This window comes from Molothrus ater, chromosome 1 (assembly GCF_012460135.2).
Source record: "Molothrus ater isolate BHLD 08-10-18 breed brown headed cowbird chromosome 1, BPBGC_Mater_1.1, whole genome shotgun sequence".
NCBI lineage: Eukaryota > Metazoa > Chordata > Aves > Passeriformes > Icteridae > Molothrus > Molothrus ater.
In genome coordinates, this window is record NC_050478.2 from 128,924,495 (window position 1) to 128,937,141 (window position 12,647).

General features: G+C 37.1%; 1 protein-coding gene across 1 annotated transcript in view; it reads left to right on the forward strand.

Moving 5' to 3' along the window:
* UBR5 (ubiquitin protein ligase E3 component n-recognin 5) overlaps positions 1-8,884 on the forward strand; it is an 84,960-nt gene extending 76,076 nt beyond the window's left edge. The window contains exons 49-59 of the mRNA XM_036398885.2: positions 515-626; positions 1,174-1,318; positions 1,605-1,735; positions 2,607-2,667; positions 2,955-3,130; positions 3,499-3,583; positions 4,486-4,641; positions 5,022-5,135; positions 6,372-6,516; positions 7,102-7,187; positions 8,264-8,884. Of these exons, the coding sequence (XP_036254778.1) occupies positions 515-626; positions 1,174-1,318; positions 1,605-1,735; positions 2,607-2,667; positions 2,955-3,130; positions 3,499-3,583; positions 4,486-4,641; positions 5,022-5,135; positions 6,372-6,516; positions 7,102-7,187; positions 8,264-8,476 (1,424 nt within the window). The 3' untranslated portion in view covers positions 8,477-8,884. The remainder of the gene's footprint in view (positions 1-514; positions 627-1,173; positions 1,319-1,604; positions 1,736-2,606; positions 2,668-2,954; positions 3,131-3,498; positions 3,584-4,485; positions 4,642-5,021; positions 5,136-6,371; positions 6,517-7,101; positions 7,188-8,263) is intronic.
* The last annotated feature ends 3,763 nt before the right edge of the window (positions 8,885-12,647 follow it).

Genomic DNA, 12,647 nt, shown 5'->3' on the forward strand with positions numbered 1-12,647 from the left:
AATACTTGGCCTTGTTCCAGAGACGGCTCTTGTTAGCTCAGCCCAGAATCCATAAAAATTATGCATTAGTTCTCTGGAGCAGGGAAATGGCTTTCCTCCCCTCCACACACTTTCAGAAACAGGAACTTCTTGTTTTTCTTGCAATAGGACTCTGCTTTAGGTGTGCTCAGATTTTTTGAGTGTCCTTCTCTCCAGCAGGTAATAATTGTCAAGATTTTAGCTACTAAGAGCTTATATATTTTATTACAGCTGCTCCATCTGACTTGCCACAAACACATTTTGATGTTTTTGAAAGTATATGTAAACTTTTAGAGTATTTTATCATTTTTAAGTTGGTACAAACACTTCAGGTCCTTTCTTAAGTTTGGCTGAACCCAATCACTGCTTCAAGTGAAATGGTTCTGTCTCATTGATGTCTGTCAAACTCTTCAACCTTAGTCTTCCTTACACTGAAACTTAGGTAGGAGAGAGAAGTATAAAAATGTTTAAGTTTATGAGGTTTTTTGCCCTTCAGGTCTGATGCAGAGATTGCGAAATAGGGGAGAGAGAGATCGGGAAAGGGAGCGAGAGAGAGAAATGCGGAGAAGTAGTGGCTTGCGAACTGGTTCTCGGAGAGATAGGGATAGGTAAGTGATAATCTTTATCTTGATGAAGATATTTTGTCAAATACAGTAATTGCCTTGGATATTGTCAGGAAAGATACTTTTACTTCCTCCAGTCACTGGAGTCTCTTTCAGGAGTGATTTGCAGGGTAATTTCTTGAAATTCGGTCTCTACTTTTAATTCTTTAAAGAATTATTATATATATATTATATTATATTATAATGCTTACTTTATCATTAATCGGTTATGTCTCCACCACAGGCCATCAGTTTCTTCTGCTAAAACAGTAACAAAAACTTGTGTACTAGAATAAAATTGTGAGGTAGTTTAGAAACAACAGTGCCATTGGTGGCATGTCTGACAACTGTATCCAAAACACAAGTAATACTAAAATCTCTAGTTTATTTTGATTCTCTCTTTCTGATTCATTCTCTCCAAGCAGCTATGAGCAACACTACTATTCCAGCAGTAAAGCTAATGCTAATATCAATCTGTGTGCAAATAATATTGTCCCAGAGGATTTTTGAATTTTTCTCTGAAATGAGTACAAACTGCTCTGATTATCTTAAGGGACTTCAGAAGACAACTGTCCATTGACACACGGCCTTTTAGACCAGCCTCAGAAGGAAACCCCAGCGATGACCCTGACCCTCTCCCAGCACACAGACAAGCCCTTGGAGAACGGCTCTACCCTCGAGTGCAAGCAATGCAACCAGTAAGACTTCCCTAAATGATTGTTCTTCTCAGCTTGTAATGTAAAAATTTAATTCCTTATCCATAATTGAAATAATTGAGACATAATTGATAGTATTCAAACATGCAAGACTGATTTTATTTTATTTTTAATTTTGTTAAGATTTTGTTTCTCTAATTTGTTTTTTAGCTTAGTAGGTATCTTGTAATGCATTCTCTATTTAAAATATCAGAACTTTCATAAGATCATATTTGAAAATAAGAGAACTGGAGGAGAATAGTAAGACCTATCACTCCTTTATCCCCAGGCATTTGCAAGTAAAATCACAGGAATGTTGTTGGAATTGTCTCCTGCTCAGCTGCTTCTGTTACTAGCTAGTGAAGATTCTCTTAGAGCAAGAGTTGATGAAGCAATGGAACTCATTATTGCACATGGCAGGTAAAGTATCAAAAGTGAGAACTGATTCTGTGGCCAAAGCACTTGTACTGTTCTACGTCTAACTCCAATACATGCAGCTTATTTCTTGATAGTCAAGATATTTTTCTTTGGACAAGTGACTTTTTGGCTTTGGTTTAATCAATTCTGACTGGTTTCAGAATATCACAGTTCCTTATTGAGAGCAGCCCTGCTGAGAAGGACTTGATGGATGCTGGTGGATGAGAAACTGGACATGAGCTGGCCATGCAATGCACCAGATGTGTTCTGGGCTGCATCACAAACAGCATGGCCAGCAGGTTGAGGGAGGAGAGGATTCTGTCCCTCTGGTGAGACCCCACCTGCACTGCTGCATTCAGCTCAGGGGTCCCCAGCACAGGAAGGACATGGACCTGTTGGAGCAAGTCCTGAGGAGGTCACCAAGATGATCAGAAGAATGGAGTACCTGTCTTATGAAGAAAGGTTGAGAGAACTGGGGTTGTTCAGCATGGAAAAGAGAAAGCTTATGGGTGACCTTCCAGTCCCTGAAGGGAACCAGCAAAAAGATGGCAAGGGACTTTATACAAGAGCATGTAGTGACAATTCAAGGGGAATAGCTTCAAACTGAAAGAGAGGAGGTTTAGAATAGATAACAAGAAGAAATTCTTTATTGTGAGGAATAGTGAAGCAGTGCAACAGGTTACCCAGAGAAGGTGTAGATCCCTGGAGGTGATCAAGGCCAGGTTGGGGCTCTGAGCAACTTGCTCTAGAGGAAAGTATTCCTGCCCACAGCAAGGGGGCTGGAACTAGATGATCTTCAAGGTCCCAAATTATTCTACCATTCTGTGAGTCTGTGATGGTGAAATTAAATCTGCCTTTTTATTCCCTTCTCAAGGGAGAACGGTGCTGACAGTATATTGGATCTTGGATTGCTAGACTCTTCAGAAAAAGTGCAGGTAATGAATCACCTGTTGCACAAAATTTATGTAAGATTCAGTTTTATCAGTTGATTTTAATACCGGAAGCAACTGGAAGCTTTATCATGCAAGACAAAGTTCTGTTTAATAATTTCATTTTGAAAGAATTAACCGTAATTAGTCAAAAGTATAGCATGTCATCATTAGGAAATATCACAGGAATTCTTAACCATAGGAACCTGAATCTTTGGGTCCAAGCAAATAGCTTGATGTGTGTCAGTAACTAGAATGAAGTGTGTTAATTGCTGCTTTGACTTTGAAAACAGGAAAACAGAAAGCGCCATGGATCCAGCCGCAGTGTAGTAGATATGGAATTAGACGATACCGATGATGGGGATGATAATGCACCACTTTTCTACCAGCCTGGAAAACGAGGATTTTATACACCAAGACCTGGTAAAAACACAGAAGCAAGGCTGAATTGTTTCCGGAACATTGGCAGGTATTCTACCATAAACTTTTTAGTCTGAAAAAATGTAAAAGGCAATCGTGCACAACACCAGGGAGAGTACCAATGATCCAAGCTGGAAGAAACTTTTTTTTTAATGGTCTCTATTTCTCACACTGAGCCTAAGTAGGGGGGAATTTGCATATGTCAACTTAAGGTTTCTTTTCCTGTTAAATTTTAATTTTTTTATCCTTCTTTTAAAAAATTATGTATGCCTATGATTTTCATTTGTGAGCAATATATTTGGAAAGCTGACTCCAGCTTAATTCTTAGATTATTAGAACTCTTAAATGTGAGTTTGCTGAAAGATCTCTAGTGTAATTTCTGCTGTACCAAAACCAACTCCAAATATATTTTTTCAGAATCCTAGGATTGTGCTTGTTGCAGAATGAACTATGTCCCATCACATTAAATAGACACGTAATCAAAGTTCTACTTGGCAGAAAGGTAAGTCGAACATAAAAATTTTAATTTCCTGTAATTACTTAAAACCTCATCCATAAAACTGGGCTTTTTCCCCTAACCACATGTGTCTTAACTAGCTGAGCTGATATAGGAACTGTATGGAGGTCTTCAATTTGAGGACTGTTAATTTTTTCATTTCCTAGATTTTGAACAGAGTGGATATACTAGAAGTCAGGTATTTGACTAAGATCTAATGATTTTGTAATAGGTTAACCTTCAACTCTCTTCAGAAACTACAAACTGTCTCTGCTTTTTTTCTTCCTGAGCTTCAGAAACAATAGTGTTAGACAATACTAGGCAATAACTTACAGAAAAGCATTTTTCTGGGTATTTGAGAGAGCTCATGGAATTAATTTGTAATTAAATTTTGTCTCAGGGGTAGATATAATTTAATTCAGAGCAATAATTACTTAAACTTTTGACTAAAACTGCTACCCTGGCCCAGTAAAAGCTAATCAGGTACTGCACTTTTGTTGCATTAGTCAATGGCATTGTAAGTTCTGTCTGATCCAGCAAATTTAAATCAAGGTTTGTTACTACTGGTCTTTTCTTAAGTTCACTTTTGATCACATAATCTGTTACTCAACGTAGTATAATCTTTATTGAAAAAGACTTAATGGGAGAAATGGCCTTAAATTCCTCCTGGTGTCTTCCAAGAGTGATTGCTTTCTAAATATTCTCTTAAGGTTTTTCTTGTTGAGTATGTATTCCTTTCAGTATTCCAATGTACCTTCTAAAGCAGACTGAAAGTAGGAGTTTAACTGCATTTATTTCTGTGTGTTTGTATCTTCTGTTGCTAGTGCATAGATCTGGCACAGGTCACATAATTTTGAATACATTGTTAAACACCTGTTACGTTTCAAACTTCTGTCCTTTTTTTATAGGTGAACTGGCACGACTTCGCTTTTTTCGACCCAGTTATGTACGAAAGCCTTCGGCAGCTTATCCTCGCTTCCCAGAGTACAGATGCTGATGCAGTGTTTGCAGCAATGGATTTAGCCTTTGCAATAGACCTGTGTAAGGAGGAGGGTGGAGGGCAGGTAAGCACAGCTAAACTTGTGGCTCTCTAGTGTCAGAGTGTGACAGCTTATGCAGGGTGTAGTGTGCACATAATCCAGGCTCTTCTCAGATGACAGATAAAACATTTTACTCTTCTTGGATTCAGTGCAGTGTTCTTAGATATTGAAGCCTGGATATTTTTCTTTGAAAATGATCTAGAGCCTACTGTAGACCCTGGTAACTGTAGTCAGTCCTAGGGAATCTTTAAAACTAACCTGTAGTAGTGAATTTTACTTGGGCTTGGAGGTATATTGAGTAATAAATCACTCTGCAGCATACTGTGGTGGTTGTAATAATCTCATTTCCTTTATATCTCTTTTCTTCTTCCCCTTTTTAAATGTTCCTTATTTCTTTGCCATAGGTTGAACTTATTTCCAATGGTGTAAATATACCAGTCACTCCTCAGAATGTATATGAGTATGTCCGGAAATACGCAGAACACCGAATGCTGGTAGTAGCAGAGCAGCCTCTACATGTAAGTTTTTAGTAGAGTTTTTTTAAAAAGAAGGAAAAAAAAAATCTGTCATCTTTCCATCAGTTAATTATTATCCTCATTGTGGTGTTGCTAATCAGGTTTCTTTAAAGTCTTGACAGCTTGATTAAAAGTATTTAATTTTTTTTTGGTAATTGTATAGCTATTTATGTAGTACTGTGAAGACTGAGTGAGTAATTTATTTTATTGTAGGTCTCATTGGTTAAATATATATGTTTATTTCTTGAGCTCAAATGGCACAAATCCTCTTGGAAATTTGGCTTTGTATTTGGCAGCTACTTTGTTCTTAATAATTTATTACCTTTGATTTGTTTGCATCCTTGTTCTAAGGAAAAATCATTTATAAAACCACTTATACTAGCCTGGCAAGAAACATAAAAATTATGTTTTTTAAAAATTATTTGCTTTTTTAAAGCCCTTGTCAAATAACACTTACAGAATAATATATTTTTGTAGACAGTTAATGAAGACCAGTCTATCATGATGCTACATGTAAACTAGGTTGCTTGTGCTCGTTGTGGTTTCCTCCTGCACATCTGAGATAGGGGAGCAGGGCAGATTACCTCTGTGCAGCTGAGGTCCAAATTCTCACAGAAAGAACATGTTCCTGGAATTAAGATACTTGATCTCCATGTCTGCATATATTGCTAATTTGACTCTTGTTTATTTTAAGAGTTGAAAACCCTTACACTTATATTCACTTTGAAATTTTCTAAAGCAAATTGATTCATAGTATTTAATTTTGAATATGGAATTTCCTGTCTTTTCAGGATATTACTTACACAGACACACATACACATATATTTTATGTATGTAGTATTTTTGAAGCAGAGTTGGCATGTGTCTGAGGAAGCAAAGTAAAAGGAGCATACAACAGGCTTTTTTTTTTTTTTAATTCTCATCAAATTCAGCGCAGCTTAGCAAATACCTGAACATTTTAGCATTAGAAGAGTTCCTGTGCTTCTGCTCCTGGTGAAATACAAGCTCAAGCCAGTACTGCTTTCTTTTGCTCTAGTAGGTTGGGTTTAAAAATTGGTGCAGTTCTTTGTTTCAGAAGATTTGCATCTCAGATGATAAAGCTTTAAAAGAAAAGAACAGCTCAGAGAATAATGAATCTTGAGTTAAAGGGAATTTCACATGAAACTTTTGAGTAATGCGTTTAAAGTAAATCTTAAAACTTATAGGGTTACAATGTGCATTTTGTTGTTTTCACTTAAGGCAATGAGGAAGGGGCTCCTGGATGTACTTCCAAAGAATTCATTAGAAGATTTGACAGCAGAAGATTTCAGACTTTTGGTAAATGGCTGTGGTGAAGTAAATGTGCAAATGCTAATCAGCTTTACCTCTTTCAATGATGAATCAGGTATGAAATAACTTAGTCATAAACAGAGTTGCAGGTATAACTTAACACTGTTTTTTCTGTGTGGAGTAGTTACTAGCATTAAACTTGAACTAGTAAGTCTGCCATTAGTTAATAAGCCAGTGAAAGCTGTAATAAAGTTATTACTTGGGATATTTTTTTTACATTCCTTAGAAAATATTTACCTTCAGTTAAGTGAGGGTGGAGAAAGCATGTTTTCCAACTTGACTGTCACAAGATGTTAAATACATGGACTGTATTACTGGTAGTATATCTTTCTTGTGAAAATTCTCTAGAACTATAAATGTGATGGATGAAAGTTTAATACTTCTTACATAATTTTTAAACTGTGTTTAGTTGCAGTTGGGCTTTTTGGTAAGGAGGGAGGAGTGGGAGTGGTACTGAGTTATGTCAGTGTTAGCCTTGCATTCAAAGCTATTCAGTTTGAAATTACTGATCTCCAATATCAGGACTTTATGAATGTGATTGTAGCTGAGATCCAGCTTGCAGCACATGTAAAACAGGTCTCTTAATGTTACTGTCCAGTGCAGCAGCTGAATTGTTATTTCAACTTGTTATTTCACACAGGAGAAAATGCTGAGAAGCTTTTGCAATTCAAGCGTTGGTTTTGGTCCATAGTTGAGAAGATGAGTATGACAGAAAGACAAGATCTGGTAAGTTGTCCATTCCCATTGGAAACATGCAGGAAGAATTGGAATAAGTTGTGTCAATACTGTTCTTAACTGTGTCTACCTGCAGAGACTTTGTGAAGAGTTAAGGTAGCAGAGCAGGGTAGTAGGGTTGGGTAAGACTTGATTCTGGAAACAACAGGTGTGAATGCCAGACCTCCTTGTAACTGAAAGTAAGCGTGGTGTGTTCTTCTCCCTGTTCATAGGTCTCTTACAGAAGCACAGTTTCACTCTGCACAGTTGCTCTTAAGATGAGTAACTGTGGTTATTCAACTCTGTTGTGGGCTGGTAGAGTTTTGAGGTCAAGTTCTCTTCATGCATCATCTACTCACCTGAATTCTGCGTATCCTGAGGGCAATATGTCTGTCCTCTCTGTAAGATGTCAGTAAATGATACCATGTCCTTCTCAAGGCCCTTTAGAAGTGAGAAGCTGATGAGAAGCATGAAAGAATAAGATACTGTTCAGGGGATTTCATTTTTAAAAACTTGCCTGTAAATTTTATTCATTGTACACCTCTTAAAATGGTTTGTTTTTAACTTCCTACTCTGTAAGGTAGTATCTCTCCCTTACAGTCTACTAAAAGGAAACAGAGAGTACTCTGAAAAGTGCAAACCCTAGAGCACATTTTTCAAAGAGTGTCTATGCTTACACCTTGGTGGTGACTCAGTATTTCACACTTGAGATAAAAAACCAAATGCTCTCTGTTGCTCCCTTTTGTTTGTACTAGTACTACATCCTGTAGTCTGACTGGTTTGTGAGACATTCCTGCTTCAATTTGTATTGATGGCGGTCACCACCTTCCCAGATGGATATTTGGACATGCTCTTTACTGAGGATTTGTTGATACAGGATAATTTTGAGTGCTGCTTTTATCAGTTTTATGAAGGAAGTGAAGGAAGCTACTACAGAAGAAAGTAGAATAACTGTGGAGTTTAGTTTGGCATATTGAAGAGAACATAGTATGATCAATCTTGCTGTGATTGTGCAATTCTTTTTTAACCTATCCCTACACAATTTGTAGGCAGTATGGATCTTAATTTTAAACACTGTCTTTTTTCAGGTTTACTTTTGGACCTCAAGTCCATCATTGCCTGCCAGTGAGGAGGGGTTCCAGCCTATGCCATCCATCACAATAAGGCCACCAGATGACCAACATCTTCCAACAGCAAACACTTGCATTTCTCGCCTTTATGTCCCACTCTATTCCTCTAAGCAGATTTTGAAACAAAAATTGTTACTCGCCATTAAGACCAAGAATTTTGGTTTTGTGTAGAGTATAAAAAGTGTGTATTGCTGTGTAATATTACTAGCTAAGTTTTGTAGATTTTTCCATTTGTCTATAAAAGTTTATGAAAGTTAATGCTGTCATACCCCTGGTGGTACTTCAAAGATTTAAATGCAAACATTCCTGTACTAAATTTGTAACATAAAGGCCTAAGGAGCACTAGCAATATGTGATTGCAACAGTTTGCTAGTCAATAACTCCTTTGCCTAACCCCAGCCAAAGATGACAGCAGAACAATATAATTTACACTGTGATTTATCTTTTTGCTGAGGGAGAATATGTAAAATGTTCTGAAAATTCACTGCTGCCTTTGTGGAAAGTGTTTCAGCAAAGGTTCTTGTATAGAGGGAGTAGGGAATTTCAAAATAAAAAATTAAGTATGTTCTGTGTTTTTAACTTTTTTTTATGGTGTTTAATTTGTGGTTGGCTGCAGTTGTGTATCATGTATATTGAACTTGTAAAAAGTTCCTGACAGCTCAGATCCCAGAGTTGGGATTGTTCACTTATGAAACCACTTCCATTGCAATTTTTGTTCTATTGCATTGAACTCTGGCACATCAGATACCATCACTAATATTTTGCATGTAATCTGTACCTTTAGTGGGTTTTTTTTTCCCTGTACATATTTGATGAGGCCAATGCACAGTATTTCATAGTTCACAATCAACATTTTTGTATCCTTGTTACAGTGAACAGACAGTCAGGAGATTGTTCCACTACCAGTTCTAACCCAACAGTTGTACTACATTATCTAACTATGTAAACTCAGCCTGGGCACTTTCTGGTAACTGTAAAATGTTTATAAGATCATGATTATTGAAGATACATTTTTTGGAAAACTTTAATGTTCGTGAGCTGCTTAACTTCTTTTGTATCTAGCCTTTTTTTAAGTATCTTGTTACAGTTTTTTAATAAAGAAATTACAGACAAAATACCAAGTCATACTGAAGAAACAATAGTTTTTATTTATTAAGCCATTTATACTTTAGCTAACAGCATACACTAAACATAGTTGGTCATTAAAAATCTGAATTTTGTAGCTGAAAAATTGACATGCAGAAGACATTTAGCCTACATTTTACAGTTAGCAGAGAATCCTGAAAGAAATGGGCCAGGCAACCCCTCCTTTTAACAGAATTGGTTTGAAGGAAAAGTGGCTTGTTCTGAAAACTTTCAAGGCAATTAGGTTAGAATAAATTTCTCAAACTTCATTGTAGTGAGTTTTACTGTATGTTTTGAAGTGCTTGGTTAGTTTTGGGGAGGGCAGTCTTTGACCTTGATGTAGGATTTCTTTTCCCTAAGGCTTGAGAGGTTTTGAGTTAGAAATTGGTTGATGAAGAAAGGAGCTACTTTTTCAGTGTAAAACTAAATTTACGAAGCTTAGCAGACTTAAATATTGAGGGATAAGAACTTCTGTGGTGGTGATGTTCTTCTTTCTTGCTTCTGCAACCCCATTAGTTCATGTTAATGATTTTTTTTCTCCCTTTTGTTGGGAAGAGCTGAAGTAATGTTCCATCCAAATCCTAGTAGAACTCACCTTTGCCAGAGCTCCTCTGGTTTTTCCTTTCTGTCAGCTAGTTGTAGGATGACCAAAAGTTATCTACATCTGATTTTCAAAAAAGCCTCTTCATTTATTTCATTGCTAAAGGTATGGAGTACAGTTGATACCACAAATTCTGATCACCAGTTGCCAAATTGATGCTGAAAATCCTCTCTTCCAAATCAAGTGGATTGTTTCAGGCTTGTGTAGTTAAACTGCAGATAAATAAACAGATGTAAAATTATTTCTGCAGGTACTAGTGCTTTCTCTAAATCGATCATCCTAGAAAAGGGTAGTTTCAATGTATGAGGATTGGAGCTAGATTTCCTGTTGTGACCTCCAGTGTATCTTAAGTTCAAAACTGATTTTACTATGCTAAAAAGCAAAAGCAGTACAGCCTCACAAATCTAGCTAGAGGCATTTTAGTATAGAGAAAAATTGTGCTGGTGTGGCTGTTCTCTTATACTAAGGAGGATAAGTTACAAAGGTACAAAGCAACATCTACCTTATACCTGACTATCAAACTGCTGTGACACTACCAAAACTGCCTCTAACTGAAATGTGCAAGGTTAGTAGAAAGCAACAAAAGAAACTGTTTAGAATAGCACCAAAACTCCAGTCTGTAAAATAAAGCTCTCTTCCTCACAAAGCTTTGTGAGGCTTCATGTACTAAGAATTATCCAAGGCCCTTGGATGAAAGGCCATATATACATGTAAAGTACTGTGTATATATATATATGTATTGTGTGTATATGTATATAAGTGTATGTGTATGTATAACATATAAATATATGTTATATGTATATATATTTCTGTATATAGATTAAGCATTTTTTAAGTCCTGTAATGTATAGCTAGACAAAAGCTTTGCAGATAGCACAGTAGCTCACCATATATACACACACAAGGCATTCTGGTAAGCAGAGAGGGAATTTAGAATGATATATGCTGTCGTCATTGACTTGAAATATGTATGTAGCTTTATAAATAGCTTTTTTTCCTCTGTATGGTATATTTAAACTATATCAAGATTTTAATAAGAAAAATGTTTATTAAAATCATACACCTCCTCTCCCTTTGACTTAAGCCCTTCTGTTAGTTCACTTAAAGTGTGGTAGAGAAACTAGTTAAATTCTGTAATGTTTATTCTTTTTAATAGTCTAAATCCTTAGCTGTTCACCATTGCTGAGAGGCGATAAAGGTAGCTACTAATAAAATATTATGACCAACTACTAGAGTAGGTCCTAATCTGAATCTAGTGAAACCTTGATACTTTAGTGCTAATTTCTGTGACTAATTCTTGGCTTTGGTTTCTTTTACTTAGCTAGCTGTATCCAACACAAGGTAAATCACTTGCTCCAGCTTTGATAATTTTCCAGGAATGAAAAATTTCATCAAGTGGTCTTTCCCACCTGTGTGGTTTGGAAGTGGTTTTTCTTTCCTACAAGTGAGTAATTTGGTCCCTAGATAACAAGCAGTGACAAAGATGGAAACTGGCAATCTTATGAATCCAAAACCATACCCTTGCAGAGCAGCATTCAGGGAGGCAGAGGAAAGAAAATTTTCCTCAACTCTTAAACAAGGTTTATCCTTGTATGCAATTGTGCAAACCATAGAGACCGGCTGGTTTTCAGAAGTTTACTTCTATGCATCTGAAGAGAAGTGTGTAGTGAGCAGGGCTGCACCTCTCCGTGGTAGTTGGAGTGCAGGTGGGGGAAGTTCCCCAGCCACCACCAACCGCCTCCTGTGCGGTTGCTTCTCAGAGAGAGCCGGAATTCAGCACAGCTCCTGGTCACCCTTAACACCATGTGAATGATTGTTCACTAAGTTTGTGCTAACCTCCTCCTTTCAATGCTAACTGCTGTGCCCTAACTCCCTCTTTATAGGTCCCACAGCCTGTGGATCATGTCTCTGTGTGCATCTGTAAATACCATGCTCTTCACTTGGATTTTTCTGGCTTCCTCTCTGTAAGGCAAACTGTGGTTACCTTGTTTAGTTGCTCTGATTCCCTTCTTCTTTCACGCTTTGTAGGATTTGACCTTTTTTCTGAATGCTTTCATTTGCCTATTTAGTAACAGGTCTGCTAAAACCAAATAGAAAATTCTGCATGTCCAGCTTAGCTGGATTTCAGCATGTGTGGCATTATCTTACTCTGAGGTAGAAGATATACCCACACATTAAAATGTGTTGGTGAATGGGTCATGTGAAAGCTTCAGTGAGTGCCTGGAACTCACAGTGCTGGAAGTTTCCACATGATCTCCGTGGGGAGGATATGAACAGGCTTCACAACTGGAGTGTGGCCTCCCTCAGTGCAGTCACTGCCCATCAGGACTTCTGGCATTATCAGGAGCTCTGATTAATCCTTTGCTAGTTGGAAATTGCTTTTGTGGCTTTCATTTGCAGCTATTTCAGATTTACTGAACTGAGAAGCATGGAGGGCTTTTAATTTTTTATAAATTTTAATGGATTTTTTGTGGAGTTGTCTTAGAGGATAACTTCATGTCTTGCTTTGAAACACAATCCTGTTAGTATTTTCCACAAACTACTTTTTTCTGATTATCACCACAAACTGCTATTATAGTAATAGACTGTTTAGCATAACAAGAGGCAGCTGGTTGC